This window comes from Stegostoma tigrinum, chromosome 15 (assembly GCF_030684315.1).
Source record: "Stegostoma tigrinum isolate sSteTig4 chromosome 15, sSteTig4.hap1, whole genome shotgun sequence".
In the NCBI taxonomy this organism is placed as follows: Eukaryota; Metazoa; Chordata; class Chondrichthyes; order Orectolobiformes; family Stegostomatidae; genus Stegostoma; species Stegostoma tigrinum.
Genome location: NC_081368.1, coordinates 49458525 through 49479733, shown reverse-complemented (window position 1 = coordinate 49479733; position 21209 = coordinate 49458525). Strand labels below are relative to the sequence as shown.

General features: G+C 42.0%; 1 protein-coding gene across 1 annotated transcript in view; it reads left to right on the top strand.

Moving 5' to 3' along the window:
• Positions 1 to 17489: 17489 nt before the first annotated feature.
• The window catches only part of mpp1 (MAGUK p55 scaffold protein 1), a 74116-nt gene continuing 70396 nt past the window's right edge, over positions 17490 to 21209 (top strand). The window contains exon 1 of the mRNA XM_048544885.2: positions 17490 to 17618. Coding sequence (XP_048400842.1) covers positions 17610 to 17618 — 9 coding nt within the window. The 5' untranslated portion in view covers positions 17490 to 17609. The remainder of the gene's footprint in view (positions 17619 to 21209) is intronic.

The window sequence follows — 21209 nt, the reverse complement described above, 5'->3', positions numbered from 1 at the left end:
AAATTTCTCTGGCCATTGCCATTGCTGTTTTGTGTTTACAAATTATGTACCACATTCCCCCCATTGCAACAGACACAACACGTTTCAAAAGTAAAGATAATAAAATGTGAGGCTGGATGAACACAGCAGGTCCAGCAGCATCTCAGGAGCACAAAAGCTGACGTTTCAGGCCTAGACCCTTAATCAGAGATGCTCTCTCTGATGAAGGGTCTAGGCTCGAAACGTCAGCTTTTGTGCTGCTGGGCCTGCTGTGTTCATCCAGCCTCACATTTTATTATCTTGGATTCTCCAGCATCTGCAGTTCCCATTATCACGTTTCAAAAGTATTCATTGGCTGGAAGGTGTTGAGAGACATCTGGTGGTCATGAAAGGTATTACATAATTACTTTATAAGCTGCCAAATCTCTTCAACTCAACAGAAACATTAAGGTATTGGAATAAAGACTTTCTCATTTTGAAGACTTCGTCGTAGCTGCTGCCAGGACAGCAGGCATTTCTCAGTATCATATACCAACAGGGTAAATGCAGGAAGGATGTTCCCAAACATTCCTGAAGAAGGGTCCAGGGCCCGAAATGTCAGCCTTCCTGCTCCTCTGAAGCTGCTTGGCCTGCTGTGTTCATCCAGCTCTATACCATGTTATCTTGTTTTCTCAAAAGTACAGTCAATGTAGCCCATTTAGGTCAGATTCAAGGTGAAATTTCTTCACCCACAGAGTGCTAAGCTTTTGGAGTTCACTGTTACAGAAGGTGGTTGAGGCCAAAATGTTCAATGTTTTGAAGAAGAGTGATCAAAGGGTATGAGGAGACAGTAGGAGTGGGGTACTGAGTAACCTGATCATGTTGAATCAGACTCGAAGGGCAGAATAATCTCCTGCTACTCCTGTTTTCTCTGCTTTTATGCACTGTGCCATTTCGGACCTGAACTGCACTTTTAGTGAGAAACAGGCTTTGCGGTTCCTGTATCTTTCCCAGCTGATATAGAGGACCCACAGAAACCCATGTCTTGTGCCACTGAGAAACTAATTATCTTGCCAAATCCTTGTGCTCACTCATCCCAAGACTGTGTCCCAAGGGCAAAAATCTATTCATCTTCCCTGTCATGAGTGGTCTCCATCATCGCCACAGAGCATCAACATTTGGCATGCTGGGAGATGTTGAACATACCAGCGTGCTTGCTTTCAGGAGGCATGGACATTAACCGCCCTTTGACCCCCACGACCCTGGCAGCTTAATCTTCACTGAGGTTTGTAGCTCCAAGCTGTGGCATGATCTGCAGCCATTTTTTTTGAAACAAAAGCAGAAATTGCTGGAGAAACTCAACAGCTCTGGCAGCATCTGTGCAGAGAGAAATGGAGGTAACATTTTGCATCCAGTGAGCTGTCTTCAGTTCATTTCTACTTAAACTCTACTTTCTCTGCTCAGATGCTGCCAGGCCTGCAGAGTCTCTTCAGCAATTTCTGCTTTTGTTTCAGATTTCTGGCATTCATAGCTCTTTTTTTTATACTCACGTCAGACCTGAGTTCCTTCAGACATTTTCCCCCTCAACTAGGGACAGAGAAATGATCTCAAAATACCCTGTGATGCCTAGGGTGCTCAGTACACAGTGCTCATCCTTTTGTCTCTGTGAAGAATTTGCCCTGTCTACCACTTCAGCTGCTTGAGCTGGTCATGCTGCCAACTCTGAGAATCTGCAAACTCAGTTCCCGTTTCCGCTGACCTCTCTACATGTTTGCAGCAACTCACCACAGAAAGAACCTTCAAAAATAAGCCACAACACTTCCTCTAACTCTGCTATGGCAGAAGTAGGTGAAAAGCACCTTATCTGAAAGCCTGACCTTTAAATTAGCATTGGCGAAGAGGCAGTGGCATAGAAGTGCTGGGAGTGAGAAGTTAAGATCCGACTATCTTTACTTCCCCTCTCCAACCCCAACATAATCAGGTAAGCTTATTCAATTGATTTAATTATTAACCCAAAACCTGAAGGATTCTATCTTAGCAATTGAATCATCTTTACCAGCAATAGACGTGGTCCCAAAACAAAATGCTCTCTGATGAAGGGTCTAGGCCCGAAACGTCAGCTTTTGTGCTCCTGAGATGCTGCTTGGCCTGCTGTGTTCATCCAGCTTCACACTTTGTCCTCATTGCCAGGTCTTTTTAGGCTACCAAGGAGATCTCAGAATAAAACATATCTGTTTTGGTATATTATAGCAGGAAATACTCACTTGAGTTAGCCTGTCGCAGTACATTGCATTCCTCACCATAGAATTATAGACTCTTGGTCATTTACAGCACAAACATAGGTCATTCAGCCCATCATGTCCATGATAAGTCAACAAGGGCCTGACTGCAGTAACCCCACTTTCCAGCTCTTGGTCCATAGCCTTGGAGGCCATGGTAATGCAAGTGAATATCTAAATACTGCTTAAATGTTACAACAGGTTCTGACTTTCATCCTTTCAGGCAGTGACCCCCACAGTCCCACCATCCTGTGGGTAAAAAAAGTTCTCCTCAACTTTTCTCTTAGCCTTGGAACTTATAGCCATATTATAACTTTGTGTGTCTTTGATGCATTGAGTGTGAGTCTACAATTTACAGTGATTATTTAATAATATTTTATTCTAAGAATCAATCCTAGATTGCATTTTAGGCATTGTCAAATTATAACACAGTATCAACTATTTACAATAATAAATTAATCTAGAAACAACTGTTATAGTATCGAATCCACTGAGAGACAATATTGGTGACGCCTAGAAATAAATGTAGAGCAAAGATTCTACTTAGGAGTGTAACAAAACGTTCAGTCCACCTTTAAATAAAATTGAAAATATAAATAAATATTATGTGAAAATTATAATTATAATCCCAGTGTAAATTCATGGGTCTTTATTTTCACTCAGTCTTTGAAAGGAGTTTTCTTTACAGAGATGTGACTCTATGCTTACGGCCAGGATGTTCTACAAACTGCATTAACACAGGGTGAAGTAAAACTTCCTGTCATTGCAAAAGTGAAATGTTGAAAATATCTTTCTTTCTTTATTGGGAAAAATCCTGAGGGAGAATTTTTTTTTTGTCTGTGTGTACCTGCGTTACAGCTGTCCAATTAGTCTCAACACCATGTTGTATTTTCCTGCCTTCAAACAAATGATTTTGGTCTTGGCAAAGACTCTGATTCTGCATTAAATGATGTTCTGAAATGTAATGATTTTTAAAAATGTTATTGTTTAATTTATTTGTTAGTTTGGGGTTTGCCTTTCCGAGAATATTCTGCTCTGCTTCACGTTCAGCAGAAAGCGATTCACACAGCTCCTCCGAGCAGCTTTGTAAAACCTGTGCCAAATCAGTCGGCTTGGTGACATTCAAAACTCCACTCATGCTGCCAGTGCACACATAACTCACTGGCACCTTGCCAGGGTGCAGCACAGGATGCACCAGAAGTGGCCAGCAGTGGGCCAGGTCCTGCTATTATTAATCTCCTTAGCAGTGAGCAGCCAGATTTTATTGCTCTCTGATGCAGCTGTCTTCCTCCCATCTGTAGGGATAACTACCTCCACGGGCCCTTGCAGATCCAAACAGCAAATTTAAGGTGTTGTCAGTGAACCAAGGCACCGACTTGCCATGTTCAACCTTTGGATTCCAGTTTCTTCCTCTGCTTTCTGGCTCCCATAATCCTTCACTTGTGTGTATATATTAGAAAGTGATGAGTATATAGGGTTACAGAGATAGGACTGGTGAATGGGACCAGCATGGTAGTTCCTTCAGGAGCCAGTACAGACATGACAGATTGAACAGCCTCCTTCTGTACAGTAAAATTCTGACAATCTAGTCTGCAGGGTCCCATTTAGTAGTTTAGATGAGTTGACTCATGTAGCTCATGATCTCGCCTGTCTGATTTAATAAGTCTTGAGATCTGAAAGTCAAACAATAAATGCAATGGCTTTGTCAAAATGTCACTAACAGACATGTTACCTTTAATTGTAGGATTCTCTGTGCATGAACAGATCCCCCAGTACCAGCACATTATCACATAAACGTTGACCAATAACAGACACACACACACTGATTCATAGTCCTGCCAGTAATTGTCAGTAGCAAGAACCAGAATTATGGTTAATTACCCCTCTCCTCAATTTCAAGGCCTGAGTAATGTGATTATGGTCATTCAGTTACAAGTCCAGCTGAGATCAACCAATTCCACACAACTAGTCAAAAAATCTCAGGGTCAGGAACTTGTTCCTGAATTAGATGTGCTAAGTTGATAAATTTCCCAACTCCACAAATCAGACTTAACAGAAACTTTCTCAATAGGTCAGGTATTTTGTTCCTGTCCTGGGGAGGGGCAGCTAACTGTAAGGGGGACAATCACCACCTCCCTCCCCCCCGCCACAAGAAATAGTGCAGAGGCAGAGAGTGAAACTGAGTGTTAGAGGCAGCCTGTTTAACAGACCAACTTCGATACTCATCCAACTTCTACTAAAAATAGCAACCGCAGCATTCATCCCTTACATTATTTCATCCAATACTCTCCCTGCGTCCTATCCATGCCGACTCATGTCACCTCATAGTCTGCCATTCTATAGCCTCCATACCTTCCAGGAGAAAGTATGCCCTACTACGCTCCCACCATCACAACCCTCCATGACAGCCCATTCCACCTCATTCATTCATAACCTTTATGGGGTCATGGATACTTAGTGCCAACACTTGTTTAGCCAGAACCCCTACTTATCTCCATGACCCTTTACAGCTCCTGTGCCAGCTTAATGTCATCTCAGGCACCCTCTGTCTACTCCTTGGTCCTTCATTGCCATGTGCTGACAGTGCCGATGTGTGCCAACCATGCCTCCCACACAGCTTTTCACCTTATGCCTTCTTTGCCAACTAACTTAGTATCCATTGTGGGCAGACTTTCAGCAGCTATTCGGAGATGAAATGAAGTATCTATTTCAGGCCATGCTGTACTAAAAAGAAACATTTTCATTGATGAAAGCCAACTCAACACATTCAAATGCTTTCAATGTGAAGTTGGTAGAAAGGTGGTAATGTCTCTGGACCAGTATTCCAGAATTCCAAGCTGGAAACATGGGTTTGAATTCTACCATGGTAAATTCAAAGTGAATTCGATAAAAATCTGGGAGAAAATGTTAGCTTAATGGTTGTCATGTAACTTTTGAATTACCATAAAAACCCATCTAATTCACTGATTTCCTTTAGGGAATTAAATGTGCCATAATGACTTTGTTTGGCCTACATGTGATTCACACCCCACAGCAATGTGATTGCTTCTTAACATCCTTTGGCAATTAGCGTTGGACAATAAATGCTGGCATAACTAGTGATGTGCTGATCCTGTGAATAAATACAACAAAGTACCTAACAACTTTGATCTTAGTAGGATAATAGATCGGCATTATATCGTGGGCCGAAGGGCCTGTACTGCACTGTACTGTTCTATGTTCTATGTTCTAATCCCTTGTAAATCAACATTTGCTTATAGCCAATCTTTTTGGAACTGTTAATCAAACATGAATTTACAAGACCCTCACAGGAAAACTGTTAAGTTGTGGAAGCAGACAGGTGTGTAATAGTGTCAGACTTACGTCAACAAGCAAATATTGAATTGCAACTAATGATTTGTCAACAAACGCTGTTTTTTTCCCAAATTTTAAAGAGCAAGGAATTTAAATGACTTGGCAACTCAACAGTTCCAGAGACCTTGTCCACATTTTAAGCATAATCTATCCTTAGCAATTCCAAATGAGTATCTAATCTTTCCATTAGGGTACTTAATGTTTCCTAAGTACTCAAAATGGTTTAGATTTTTATTTTCGTCTACTTGTAAATACCACAAGTTGCATTTTGGAAATTACAAAATTTTTTGCAACTTTTTGGAAATTAGAAATAACGAACCACCTTTCTGATTGAAGTTGGTACAGCTGCCTCCATCAGCCATAGATATACAATATACATTCTGCCCCAAACCCCCTACTCCAGTGATCTGGTGCCACTTTGGCTAAGACACTGTGTCCTTCTGTCTTTGTGAGAATTCAGGCCTGGGTGTCTATTTATAAAGCTGATCATATGAAATAATGGAGCCTAGTATTAATGGGATTATCAACTACTGAGCATTAAGAAACATTAAACAACATTCAACCACTTCCTAGCGTCAGTGGAAACAAAATCAAAAGAGGAGTTTGTATCAGAGATAATGGGAACTGCAGATGCTGGGGAATCCAAGATAACAAAGTGTGGAGCTGGATGAACACAGCAGGCCAAGCAGCATCCCAGGAGCACAAAAGCTGACGTTTCATCAGAAGGGTCTTGGCCCGAAACGTCAGCTTTTGTGCTCCTAAGATGCTGCTTGGCCTGCTGTGTTCATCCAGCTCCACACTTTGTTGTCTCAACAGAGGAGTTCTGGGGTTGTTGTGTTCATTTTTCATTTCTTCAATAGATATAATTGTTATGTTATCCCTTAATTTGATGTATGTGGCTCAGTGCTATCATTGTGTTCCCTCATGCTGCCATCCTTACTTTCCACACAGGCTGTAATGTTTGATCTGATCTAAGCATCATGTAAACAAAGTGCTATTTGGTTCTGATTATCATGTCAATCACAGACAAAGCTTATGTTTTTTTTCTGATCCAGGAATTGACTCACTTGGTGAGTAGAAGCTATAATTAACAGCTGGAGGCCATCCAGAGTTCAAAACATCAAACTACATTACTCTGTTATTCTGAACAATATTTGTTGCCTTTCCTTTGTGGCTACGAGGCAACCAAGATTGCAAACTGAATATGCAGGGATATTTTACATTGAGGGAGGATAGCCAAAACAAAAGGAAAGGGAATGAGATAGCATTCCTAATAATGGATAGCATCAGTGCATTAGTGAGAGACCATCTTTAAATGCGGGATCAAGATGTATAATGGGTTTGGGTGAATCTAAGAAAAAGCAAATGGAAGCAAACATTGGTGGAGTTGTTTGTAAAACACCAAGCTGTTGACACAGTATATAAATCAGGAAATTAGAGATGCAGGTGATATGAATAATACAGTAATAATGGGCAACTTCAATTTGCACATAGAGTTGCACATTTTAACTAAGTCAGGACCAATGCAGTGGAGGATGAAATTCTGGAACCCATTGAGGATACAACTAGGGATCAAGTTATTTAGGATTTGGTATTGTGTAATGAGAAACAGCCAATTAAAAACATTATTGTAAACGAACCTTTGGAAATCATAAACATAACATGAAATAATTTTACATGACGTAAGCCTGAGGGTTAGGAGAAATCTTGGACCCAGCAAAGAAGGTTCAAGAAACTAATAAGGAAAGAAGATAAAATGAATGTGAGTGGGTGAGAAACACAATAGCACACTGTAAATTTTTTTTTCAATGTGTGAAAGAAAAATGATTAGCAAGGATAGTTGGCAGCTTATTATAGTCAGGTTCAGAAGAAGTGGTGGTGAAAATATACAAATAAAATCCCAGAAATTCTAGGTAACAACGATCTAATGCATCTGGATTGCTAACAAAAAAGTATTAGTAAAAAGGTAATACCTGAAGAAAAAATGGATTCAGGATTGATAAACCTCCAGTACCAGATGAGCTTCATCCCAGAGGTTGAAGGAAGTACGAACAGAGCAGATACATTGGATATTACCTTTCATAATCCTATAGAGTCTAGAAAGTTCCTGCTGTACAGAATGAATTCTGAGGACTGCAACTTTCATTAAAAACAATTCATTCCTAATGGTTTAACTGGATGAATCCCATTGTTTTGTAGTTAACAGATTTCCCTAGACAATGCTTCTTGTCTGCATGCTAACAGTAATTGTTTTTACTTCATGTTAATTTCCTGAATGACACCTGCTGTCTGCTGTTTGAATTAATGTTTCCCATCCTTACTATGGTTTAAGTAGTGGATCTCCTGACTTTTCTATGGCTTCAATGGTTTCCTAACTTACTTATTCGATTTAACTATGTCTGCTTAGACTTATAATTTATCCTTTAATCACTTTATTTCTGACTTTGCGACATTCTTCAGCCTCATTTTTTCTGTGGCCCTGCATTTCCCTACTAAACCATGGTTCAATCTAAGCTATAAGAACATTGTTTACATTCACTTTCCCAGGCTGCAGATTGCACCTATTGTTTTCAAACTATTTTTTTGCCCACCCAGTATTTCAACCTGACACGTAGTGCCTCCAATGTTGGTTTGCTGTCGAGCACATCCTACATATTACTGGCACCTGATGCAATCTACGATTATCTTGATGTGATTAATGTTGCAGTTCTTTGGAGTTTCTAGCTCACTCTTGATGCTGCATATCTCTTACCACGTCTGAAACGCTCTTACCCTTTGACTGCTAACACTGCCTGAGAGAATCTTACACAGAGGTCTGCACAGTAGGGTTTTCCAATATTCAGTTCTTCTAGCTGCTGTGTACCTGAGCAAAGCCATATCTGCAGAATGTTCAGATCTCCATAGCTGACAGCATTTTGTCGGTAGTTTTAAGGATTTTTTTCAGACCTGTTATGATACATATCTGTGGTGGGTGGAACTTGAACCCAAAGCTTGTGTCCCAGAGATAGGGACACTGCCAATGCATCACAAGACACTGCCAGTATTTTGTACACTATAGCTAAATGGAATCTGTGATCAGAGATAATGGGAACTGCAGATGCTGGAGAATCCGAGATAACAAAGTGTGGAACTGGATGAACACAGCAGGCCAAGCAGCATTTTGTGCTCCTAAGATGCTGCTTGGCCTGCTGTGTTCATCCAGCTCCACACTTTGTTATTGCTAGATGGAATCTGTACTGTTTGCCACCATGTTGTAAGGAGTATCCTCGCCACAGCTCACCATGTTGTATGAGCTACCCAATAGCTTTGTTGCCAACATCCGTTTTCTTAATAGGGATTTACAGGGCCTGCCTGATCTGGTGTGATTGAGGGAAACCACCTGGTAGTTCAGTAAAAGTAGACTCTTGTCTTAAACAAGATGTCGTTTTTTGTTTGCATTGTGGCAAATGGATACAATTCACGTTGGTGCGATAGACATTGTTACTAAGTCTATGAGGGAGAATTTGACATACGCTCTTAGTTATTCAAAATAAGAATCCATTACCTCCACAAGATCCATAGTACATTATCATTATCGGGCAATGCTCGATATACACTTCATCATTAATCCCCTCAGAGCCTTACGCTCTTAGAAAACAACTACTTCCTCCAGGACCTCCAGTGCCACATCGGAGAAAGAAATCATACACCCTCAAATATTTTCCCTGAACCATCCTGCAAACTGCACTGTGTGTCAGTCAACCCATTCTACATCATCAGTGAAAGTGGTTGAGTGGAGCCCACATATTCTGCTCCAGGAAATCGCTTCCAATATGCGCCTGAGTGCTAAACCTATAATATCTCCTGATCTTTAAAAATCATAATTTAGTAAAGTCTAATTCAGGCAGGCAGCTTGTGGCAATATTTCTACAGTGACAACACTTGTCCAGCAACTAGACACTAGTGAACAAAATGGAATGAATCATGTGAACTGTGAAGGGATTGTGATGAAGTTAAAGTCAATTAATACCGATAGCTTGAGAGAGTCTGATATCTCACATCATTGGTTCACCAGCGTCCACTTTCAGGAGAACGTAAAGCTTTTGTCCCTTCCAGTCATTTCCATCTCCTTGCCTGCAATAATAGGGCACAGACCATGACAATACGAGACACTGATTGCAAAGATGTTGGACACAATATGGCACATCGTCTTCTGTTTGCATGTTGATTCCCTGTTTTTTGTTATGCCTGATTAGAATGGCTTTTCATTTAATGCTGCATTTTAACATTGCCGTTAAATATGCTGTCTAAGCTGCATATTTAAATATGCTGTTATACATTAGTCATAATAGCCTGGTGCTCACTGCATTGCAGTTGTTCAGTGCCGCTGCTATCGGGAGAGGAGTTAATTGGATTCACATGTTATTTTGCAGTGCTTCTTCCTTTCTTACATCATTCACACATCATTGCAGTTAATAGTTCTCCAGATGCATTTTCCTTAGCAAGTTGTCATTAATAGGGTTGGTGTTGTTGGACTGTATTGACGATACATAATTATATAAAGCGATTGTACAGAATTTATATTGTTTCCATTTTCATTTAAATTTTCTCGCATTCCAGTGATGCCAGAAAGCATTTTTTTAAAATCAATTGTATGTACCTTTTTTCAATGTAATTGTGTTATTTGATTATTTTGTTTTTTTTTTAATTTGTGAAACTAATGTTGGAAAATGCAGCCGGTTAACTGACTGCCTGTTCCAATGATATCCATCCGCACTCTGTACTGCAGTTTTTTGCTCTGGATTAACAACAAAAATAGCATAGTGCCACGGTCACTAATAGTAAATGTGCTGTAGGCCTGAAATCACAGTAGGAGCTGGATCATTGCCAGGCATTCCTGGGCATGCAGTGCAGTGCAGTGCAGTGCAGTACAGTGGTTATCAGGATTAGCAGTTTATCAGGTACTTTCTGCAGATTTTCTCCATATTTTAATTTGAAATATGAAAGTCTTTCCCAATTCCTATTTTGGTGATACACATTTCATCAATTAAATATGTAATGTCCTATTCAATACAGATCATTTCTGAACCTAAATACTGTCAACAAACTATTACAATGTTACAAAATCACAAATGACATACATATAAAGATGAACATTTGACATGATAAGGTTTCCCACGGCAGGGTCATTCATAAAGTCAGGAGGTATGGGATACAGGGTGATTTGGCTGTCTGGATTCAGAATTGCTTGGCTGACAGGAGGCAGAGAGTGGTTGTAGATGGTAAGTATTCTGCCTGGAGGTCAGTGCTGAGTGGTGTCCCGCAGGGCTCTGTTCTTGGGCCTCTGCTCATTGTAGTTTTTATAAATGACGTGGATGAGGAGGTTGAGGGGTGGGTTAGTATGTTTGCTGATGACACAAAGGTTGGAGGTGCTGTTTATAGTATCGAGGGCTATTGCAGGCTTCAGCGAGACATTGACAGAATGCAGAGCTGGGCTGAAAAATGGCAGATGGAGTTCAACCTGGATAAATGCGAAGTGATGCATTTTGGAAGGTCGAACTTAAATGCTGAATATAGGATTAAAGGCAGGATTCTCGTCAGTGTGGAGGAACAGTGGGATATTGGTGTTCAAGAGCATTGCTCCCTCAAAGTTGCCACCCAGGTGGATAAGGTTGTTAAGAAAGCATATGGTGTTTTGGCTTTCATTAACGGGGGATCGAGTTTAAGAGCCGCGAGGTTATGCTGCAGCTCTACAAAACCCTGGTGAGACCAGACTTGGAATATTGTGTCCAGTTCTGGTCGCCCTATTATAGAAAAGATGTGGAGGCTTTGGAGAGGGTGCAAAGGAGGTTTACCAGGATGCTGCCTGGACTGGAGGGCTTGTCTTACGAGGAGAGGCTGACTGAGCTCGGACTTTTCTCTCTGGAGAGAAGGAGGAAGAGAGGTGACCTGATCGAGGTGTACAAGGTAACAAGAGGCATGGATAGAGCCGATAGCCAGAGACTTTTCCCCTGGGCAGGATTGACTGCCACGAGGGGTCATAGTTTAAAGGTGTTAGGAGGAAGGTATAGAGGAGATGTCAGAGGGAGGTTCTTCACCCAGAGAGTTATGAGCGCATGGAATAGTTTACCAGTGGTAGTCGTGGAAGCAGAGTCATTAGTGACATTTAAGCGACTGCTGGACATGCACATGGACAGCATGAATTGAGGGGAATGTGGGTTAGGTTATTTTATTTTTGGATTAGGATTATTCCACAGCACAACATCATGGGCCAAAGGGCCTGTACTGGGCTGTACTTTTCAATGTTCTCTGTTCTAAGTTCTATCTTTCAGCTCATCCATGTCAACACAATCATCACCCAATCACTCACAGCATCACCCATTAATATCAAGAATGGCCAATCTACAAAAAAGGACGAATCCACTCCAACCAATTACCACGCCAATTGTCTACTCTCAATCATTAGCAAAGTGATGGAAGGTGTTGTCAGCAACAATAATCTGCTTAGTGATGACAAGTTTGGGTTTCATCAAGATGACTCAGTTCCTGACCACATTACATCCATGGTCCAAACATGCACAAAGCAACTGCGTCGCAGCGATGAGGTGGGAGAGACTCTTTTTCATATGAAGATCACATTTAATCATGTGAGGCATCAAGATACCCCAGAAAAACTGCATTCAAAGGGACTCGAGGGAAAAACTCTCTACTGGTTGTAGTCATACCTTGCAAAAAGGAAGACGATTATGGTTTTTGGGGACCAATCATCTCAGTCCCAGGACATCTCTGCAGGAGTTCCTCAGGGTAGGATACTAGTGGCAATCATCTTCAGCTGCTTCATCAAGGATCTTTCCTCCATCATATCATCAGGGGTGGAGATGTTCACTGATATTTGCGCAATGTTCAGTGCCATTCATGTTTCTTCAGATATTGCAGCAGCCTGAGCCCATATGCAGCAAGACCTGAACAACATTCAGACTTGGGCTAATAGGTGACAAGTAACATTTGTGCTGAACAAGTGCCTGGCAATGACCATCTCCAACAAGAGACAATGTAACTATCTTTGCCATCACTGAACCCTCAACCAACAACATTCTGAGAGTCACTATTGGCCAAAACCCTAGGTGGGTTATTGTATAATTGCTATGGCTACAGGAGCAGAATAGAAGCTGGATATGCTGTAACTAGTAACTCTCCTGACTACCCAAAGCCTTTCAAGGCACAGATGGCAGATGTGAACTATTTGCAAGATGCATTAAAGTAATCCAATAAACCTCTTTTGACAGCACATTCTAAACCTGTGATCTCTACCACCTGGAAGAATGGGCTACAGATATTTGGGAACATAACCAACCACAAATTCTCCTCCAGGCCACTCACCATCATTACTTGGTACTGTATTGCTGTTCATTTACTGGCTGTGGGTAAAAATTCTGGGAATTTCTCTAACAATCCTATGGGTGGCTCTACACCCCAAGGATTGCAAGGGTTCAAGAAGGCAGCTGACTACCACCTTCTGAAGAGCAATTAGAGATGAACAACAAAGGCTGGCCTTACCAGCCACAGTCACATCAATGAACAACAAAAAAGCATGTACGTTCGAGGTGCTATTCATCAAACTGACATTAAGCTACATTGGAATGCTGTAATTTGCCAGGGCCCGAGAGTTTTGCATGAGATTAAGAAGATTCAAATGACAAACAACTGGATACTCAGATCATGCTTGTGGACTGAATGGAGGTATTCTGCAAAGTGGTCACCCAGTCTCTGTATGGTACCACAATATACAGCAGATCACACTGTGAAAAGCAAAAATAGTGTACTAGCTTGAAAAAACAAAACATAAATTGCTGTTGAACCTTAATGGTGTGTTTGGGGCTTTGGATGATATGGAGAGAAAAGTTAAAAGGACAAGTGTTGCATCTCCTAAGTCTCTTTCGAAAGGTGCAGTAAGAAAATGAGGGTGTGTTGGGGCTGACTCAGGAGTGAATCAGAGTGACACCAAGATCCCCCTTTAAAGCTGAAAGGGGAAGAGAGGGCAGTGGGAGTGGCAACTCATTGGAGGTGATGGCAATGACAGATGATGACTTGTGGAATATAAAAACTGCTGAGGTAGAAGGCAAGGGCAATATAAAACATATCGTGGCTCTCAGAGGAAGTGAGATGGTTAAGAGCAAAAGTGGAGGAAATAAATTGTATACAGCCCAGAGCCTTGGCAACCATGATGAGAGAATAGTCATGGAGGTCTACAGCATAGAAAAAAAGCCCCTTTGGTCCATCAAGTCTATGCCAGTCAAAAACAATTACTTAACTATTCTAACCCCATTTTCCAGCACTTGACCTTTCATGCCTTGGATTTGCGAGTGCACATCTAAATACTTCTTAAATATTATGAGGGTTTCTGCTTCTGGCACCCCTACAGGCAGTAAGTTCCAGGTTCCCACCACCCTTTGCAATAAAAAATGTTTCCACATATCCCCTTTAAACCTTCTGCCCCTTACTGTAAACCTATGCCCCAGGTCAATAATTACCCCACCAAGAGGAGAATTTCCTTCCTGCCTACCATGCACCTTATAATTTTATACTTCAGTCATAACCCACCTAAGTCTCCCCTGCTCAAATGAAAACAACCCCAGTTTGTTCATTCTCTCTTCACAATTAAATCTCTCCAGCCGAGGCAACATCCTGGTAAATCTCCTCTGCACCCTCACCAGTGCAATCATATCCCTCTTATATTGTGGATTCCAGAATGGCAAACAATAATCCACCTAACCAACGGTTTACATTTCATTATAACTCCCTACTGATAACCTCCAGGCCAACTCTCAGCTAATAAAGCAACTATCCCATCTGCTTTCTTAACAACTTTACCTACTTGTCCCACTAACTTAAGGGACTAGTGGACATACAGACCATGGTTCCTCTGATTCTCACTGCTTCTGAGGGCCCTGCCTTATAGTATGCATTCCCTTGACTTGTTTGTCCTGCCCAAGTGCATCATCTCATACTCGACCAGATTGAATTCCATTTGCCATTGATCAATCCATCTGAGCAACTCATCCATACACTCCTGTAATCTAAAGTTTATCCCCCCACCAATTTTCATATCATCCGCAAAATTATTGACCACCATGTCTGCACCATCTGTGATGCTATTCTAAAGTAATCCCATTTGGCTGCACATGGACCAAATCCCTCTAGTCCTTCCCTGTTCATGTCTCTATATAAATCCCTCTTAAACATTGATATCATATCTGTTTCCATAATTTCCCCTGACAGTGTGTTCCAGGCGTCTACCACACAGTGTGTGAAAACAAACTTGCCGTGCATATCTTTAAATTTACACCCTCTCACCTTAAATCTATGCTCCCTAGTATTTGACATTTGCACCCTGGGAAAAAGGACTCCCACTATCCACCCAATTCATGCCTCTCATAATCTTATATACTTCCACTAGGTCTCCCCTCAGCCTCTGGCGTTCTAATGAGAACAATTCAAGTTTGTCCAACATCGCCCTCTGAAGTACAGAAAGTGCAGGGCGATTTCAAGAAATCAATTACAAGAGCAAAGAGGGGTCATGAAGTAACAACAGTGGGTAACATTACGTAGAATCACAAGATATTCTATAAGATGATCATGGGGAAGAGTATAAAGAGGGAGGTGATGGCCGAGTGGTATTGTCACTAGACTACTAATCCAGAAACTCAGTTAATGCTTCTGGGGACCCGGGCTTGATTCTTGCCTTGCCAGATGGTGGAATTTGTCAATCAATAACAATATTTGGGATTAAGAATCTACTAACTGTGAAAACATTGTCAATTGCAAGGAAAAACCCATCTGATTAATGTCCTTCATTAAACTATTGTCATTCGGGGGAGGAAATCTGCCATCATCCTCACCTGGCCTGGTGTACATGTGACTCCTGACCCACAGCAATGTTGCTGACTCTCAAGTGCCCTCTGAAATGGCCTAGCAAGCTATTCAGTTGTAACAATCACTATGAAGTCTCAACAAAAAAAGGAAACTGGACAGACTACCTGGCGTCAAATTAGGCACCAAAACAATGGTAGAAGCAGCCCTAGTGACCCTGTAAAGTTCTCCTTACCAACATCTGAAGGCCAGCTCCAAAACTGAGAGCGCGGTGTCACAGACTAGTCAAGGACCTCACCCATCTATACAACCTCACCCATCTACCCAAACTTGCCTACATTTCCAACCTCACCCACCTACCCAAACTCACCTACCTATACAACTTCACCCACCTACCCAAACTCACCTACCTGTACATCATCACCCACCTACCCAATCTCACCTACCTATACATCATCACCCACCTACCCAAACTCACCCACCTATACATCATTACCCACCTACCCAATCTCACCTACCTATACATCATCACCCACCTACCCAATCTCACCTAACTATACATCATCACCCACCTACCCACTCTCACCTACCTATCCAACCACACCCACCTACCCAATCTCACCTACCTATACATCATCACCCACCTACCCAATCTCACCTACCTATACATCATCACCCACCTACCCAATTTCACCCACCTATACATCATCACCCACCTACCCAATCTCACCCACCTATACATCATCACCCACCTACCCAATCTCACCTACCTATACATCATCACCCACCTACCCAATCTCACCTACCTATACATCATCACCCACCTACCCACTCTCACCTACCTATCCAACCACACCCACCTACCCAATCTCACCTACCTATACATCATCACCCACCTACCCAATCTCACCTACCTATACATCATCACCCACCTACCCAATCTCACCCACCTATACATCATCACCCACCTACCCACTCTCACCTACCTATCCAACCACACCCACCCTACCCAATCTCACCTACCTCTACAACCACACCCACCTACCCAATCTCACCTACCTATACATCATCACTCACCTACCCAATCTCACCTACCTATACATCATCACCCACCTACCCAATCTCACCCACCTATACATCATCACCCACCTACCCAAACTCACCTACCTATCCAACCACACCCACCTACCCAATCTCACCTACCTATCCAAATTCACCGACCTACCCAACGTCACCCACCTACCCAAACTCACCTACCATTTCGAAATCACCCACCAAACTTACTTACCTATCCAACATCACCCACCTACACAACCTCACCCAACCTCTAAATCACGCCCACATATACAACATCACCTACCTACCCAACCTCACCAATGTGCCCAACCTTACCCACCTACCCAGCATTGCCCACCTAGACAATCTCACCCACCTACCCAGATTTTGGTTTTAAGGTATAGGGCACCTCATGCTAGTTTTCAAGTATGTCAGTTGTAGAGTCCTGAATCCGGAGCTCAAAGGTCAATCTGAGCTCTGTGTTCAAGTGCAGGACTAACTGTTGGACATTGGATTCAGTGGCACAAATAGGGCCATACTGGAAGTCACAAAATGTTTATTAGTTGTTTGCCTCTGTGTCAGCCTGGAGTGACTTGTACTCTGTGATATTAAATAGGGGTTAATTCTGCCTTGATGTTTGACAAAGAAACTGACGGTTGTTTATACTGTGTAGCAGCCTGTATTTCAGTGATGACAGTGGCAGAAAGCCATGGCACAGTGATAGATTAGCTGGGTATGCGCAGAGCTGTGTCAGCTGCAGTAAAGGAAGGAGCCTGTTTATGGGGGAAGAGAGCAGCTTGCTGTATGTGAATCTTCAGCAATTTTTAATCAGCTCAGAAAATGTATCCTTCCCCTGCAATACCAACACAAGCTCCAACCCACATCACCACCCCCCCCAACCCGTTCCATTAGGTTATGCTATAGATCAGCTTGCTGATCGATGAGAGTGTTCAGACATATTGAGAGGCTGTATTGAAAACTCCTGGGAGAGGGGAACAGAGAGGTCACTCAAACGCTGGATAAATAACATTGTCAAAGGAGATGCTGAATAGCTTGTGAGATACATTTTACAGAGCTGTGGGCTACACTTTGTTCTCATTTATCCAATTTAAAATGTCTCATGTAAGTAGCTTTTTTTTAAAATACGTTAGCAATGTTTCCTGCCTCGTTTGTAGAAATTATTTTCCTTAATGCAGCCACCCGTACTCACTGACCTACATTGACTCCCGGACCGGTGGCAGCACCACAATTCTGAATTAATTTTAGAATTGTTTTCAAATTCCTCCTTGGCCGCTACCTTCCATGTATTTGTCACCTCCCCCACCCTTCCAACCCATTTTGAGATCTTTGCAATTATGAAATTCTGTCTCCATCATTGGTGGCCAGTTGCCAACAATATACTTTCTGGAATTATCTCGCTCAGCCTCACTGCTTCTTCATCTACCTCTCTCTCCTTCCTGTCTTATAAACCCAAGCTTTTGGCCATCTCTCCTAATATCTCCATATGGCCAAATGCTAAATTTTGACTGTCACACTAAATGGGGTATTTCAATGCCAGTTGTTGTTGTTGTTGTTTATGTAGGCATTTGTCTTGCTCCCAGCAAGCTTCCATCACTGTACATTTTTGACACTGAGAGGTTGTTTTCCCCAAGGGAGAGACTAGGACCAGAGGGTGTAAGCTCAAGAGTAAGGGGTTTGTTCAATTCAAACAGAGATGAGGAGGAATTTCTTCTCTCAGGAGCAGTGAATTTGTGAAATGATTTTCCACAAGATGATTGTGGAGACTGGGTCATCACATAAATGCAAGGCTGAGATAGACAGATTTTTAATCAGTAAGGGAATCAAACATTATGGGGAAGAGATAGGAAAGTGGAATTGAGAGTTATCAGATCAGCCATGATCTCATTAAATGGAAGAGCAGACTCAATGGACTGAATGGCCTACATCTTATAAACTTTCACTCCATAAATCACAGAATTACCGGTTTCTTTGCTCTAGCGAAAGACTTCTGGTGCTGCGCAATTTGTCGTGCAATAGACTGCTCAGCGGATTCCATGACCCTGAAAAGATAAAGAAGTAACCACATCACATAGGTTGTGACAAAACTGTGATTCACTGGTTCTGTTTTCTGCTTGTCAGGTCCTTGCTGGGGTATAGTTCAATGAGGTTAGACAGCAAGGTTGGGGATTGAAACTATTACGGTTATAAGGATGCAAGGCAGAAAAGAACTACATTGCCTCATTTACCCTAGAGTACTGTCCGAAACCAGGCGCGTCCTCCAAGGGATTGCTGTAAATGTAAATAAAACATAAACCTCCAAACTGAGAAGTACATGAAGGAAGCCTCTGTTTCCTCGTCTTCCTATTCTTCACAATGAGTTTGACCTCTGAGCCTTCCAATAATTGGCAGCCCTGTGATCAGGAGGCTTGCACTAGGGAAGGAATATCTGGTGTTTCGGCATGCAACATATTCCAGTATAAGGAATCTCTCTGTTTATAATCATCTGTGTGGTACAATTTAAATATGTATTGGTTAGCTCAGTTGGCTGGAAGGCTGGTTTGCAATGTAAAGCGATGCTAACAGCATGGGTTCAGCTCCTGCACTGGCTGAGGTTACCACGAAGGACTGTCCTTTGGTACCACAGCCTTAGCCTGAGGCACGGTGACCCTCAGGTTAAACCACCACCAGTCACCCCTCTCTAATTTGAGAGCAGCCGTATGGTCTACTAGGACTGCAGCATCCTCACTTCCAATTATTTCCAATGGACAGAAGCATTGGGGTCCTTTGTATTTGAAGAACTTTCAATGAAGAAGACAGTTTCAACCTAGGCCTAGGGCTCGCAGCTCTTGGGGCTTCATAATGATCGTCCTGCTCTAACTGCCATTTCCAGCCTAATGACCTTGTCATTTTTGCAATGATTAAATGAAGTATTCAAAGAAATGAAACAAAACGTAATTTTATTTTCCACCATTTGTTCCTACATTATTGCAACACAAGTCCAGACCAATCCTTTAATTTTCAGCAACTTTGCGTCACTCCTGGAGAGTGAGCACAGGTCACAGTTCACCTTAATTCACCCAACACAATAGGTACTGCTGCATCAACATCCCAATGTCACGTTACCACTCCCGCCCCCCTTTGGCAAAATGCCAGGCTGGTTGCAATTCGAGTATGACGGGTTGAAAGTAACTTGGCGACTAATTCATTTAGGAGAGTGAATCTGGATGGAAATTCATGTGTCATTTAACAGCCTGATATATTGCAGCCATTTACAGAATTAGATGCTCCGTTTCCAGAGTGGAAAATAACCGTGGGTCTTGCGAGCTCAGTGCTTTGGTTTTATACAGGAGGACAGGCGGGGATCGCAACAGTTGCTGTCCTCAACAGGAATGTGCCCTGTGTCAGGAACTGAGTATCACTCCTTGTAGCTGAGGGAGTGTTGATGTCAGCAATATTGCTCCATGTTTGTTGGTTCTCAGGTCATTCTACTGTGTGATGCAGCCACTTGATTAATTAAATTAATGTAATCATTAACCAAATGGGTCTATTACGCAGCAGAATGATAGGAGAATGAACAAACATATAGCAAAACCGCTGACATTTACTTTATCCAAGCAGTGAATGGCCATACTTCTCCTTCTGTAGATATTTTTCAAAAATGGCTACTAAAATATGAAGGTTTGTCCTAGTCCCTGTGCAACTTACAACAATATTGGCCTTGTTTCCTGTCCTATATGTTGTATTACCACCTCCTGGCAAACTGCAGGGGAAGTGACCTGTTCTCAGGCCATGGTCACTAGCTTATTGATTTGATCATAAAATCATAAGAGCAATGACTATGAGTAGCCATTCAGCCCCTCAAGCCTGCTCCACTACTTCATAAAATCATGGCTGATCTGATGTGGTATTAATTCCACCTTCTTCCTTGCGCACACCTCCCCCCAGTTCCACCTCCCTCAGTCCTTAACTGCCTTGTCAAAAAGCTGTCTAATTCAGCTTTGAACATATTCAATAGGCTGCCCAACTACTTGCTGGGGAGTGAATTCCTAACAATAACAACCCTCTGAAAGAAGAAATCCCTCATCATCTCCACTTTAAATGGAAGTCCCTTAATTTAAAACAATGTCTCCTAGTTCGAGATTCCCCTTCAAGCAGAAGCTTTTTCTGAGCATCTGCACTGTCATATGCTATCAGAGGTCGACGTGTTTCAATAAGATCACCTCGCATTCTTTTAAATGCCAATGAGGCCCAAATTGGGTAATTTTTCCTCATAAGGCAAATCCCTCTTCCCAGGAATCGGCTTAGTGAAACTTCTCTGAACGGTTTCTAACATAAATCTTGAGTAAGGTGCACACAGTAAACTCCACACAGAACTTGAGTCTCGTTGAAAAGGATTCAGTTTGTTGAAGTTTCTCATTTTGCACACACCAGGACAGTTCACAAGAAATATCAAAATTAAGGGAAAACAACATTTCTACTGTATGGTAGAGTGCTTATTGGTTGACAAGTAGATTCTGATTGGCAGAAGTGATGCCATAGATGATAGACCATTTAATGAAGACTGACAGTTAATGGCCAAGTTTTATTTACATTTTAAAAAAGGCAGGTTGACTTTGATTTGTCAAGGCATTGCCGTGAACAATGAACCAGAGAAGAGCTGTCATCCATTATATTGAGATGATACCAGCACAATGTGTGTATATGTTCATTGTG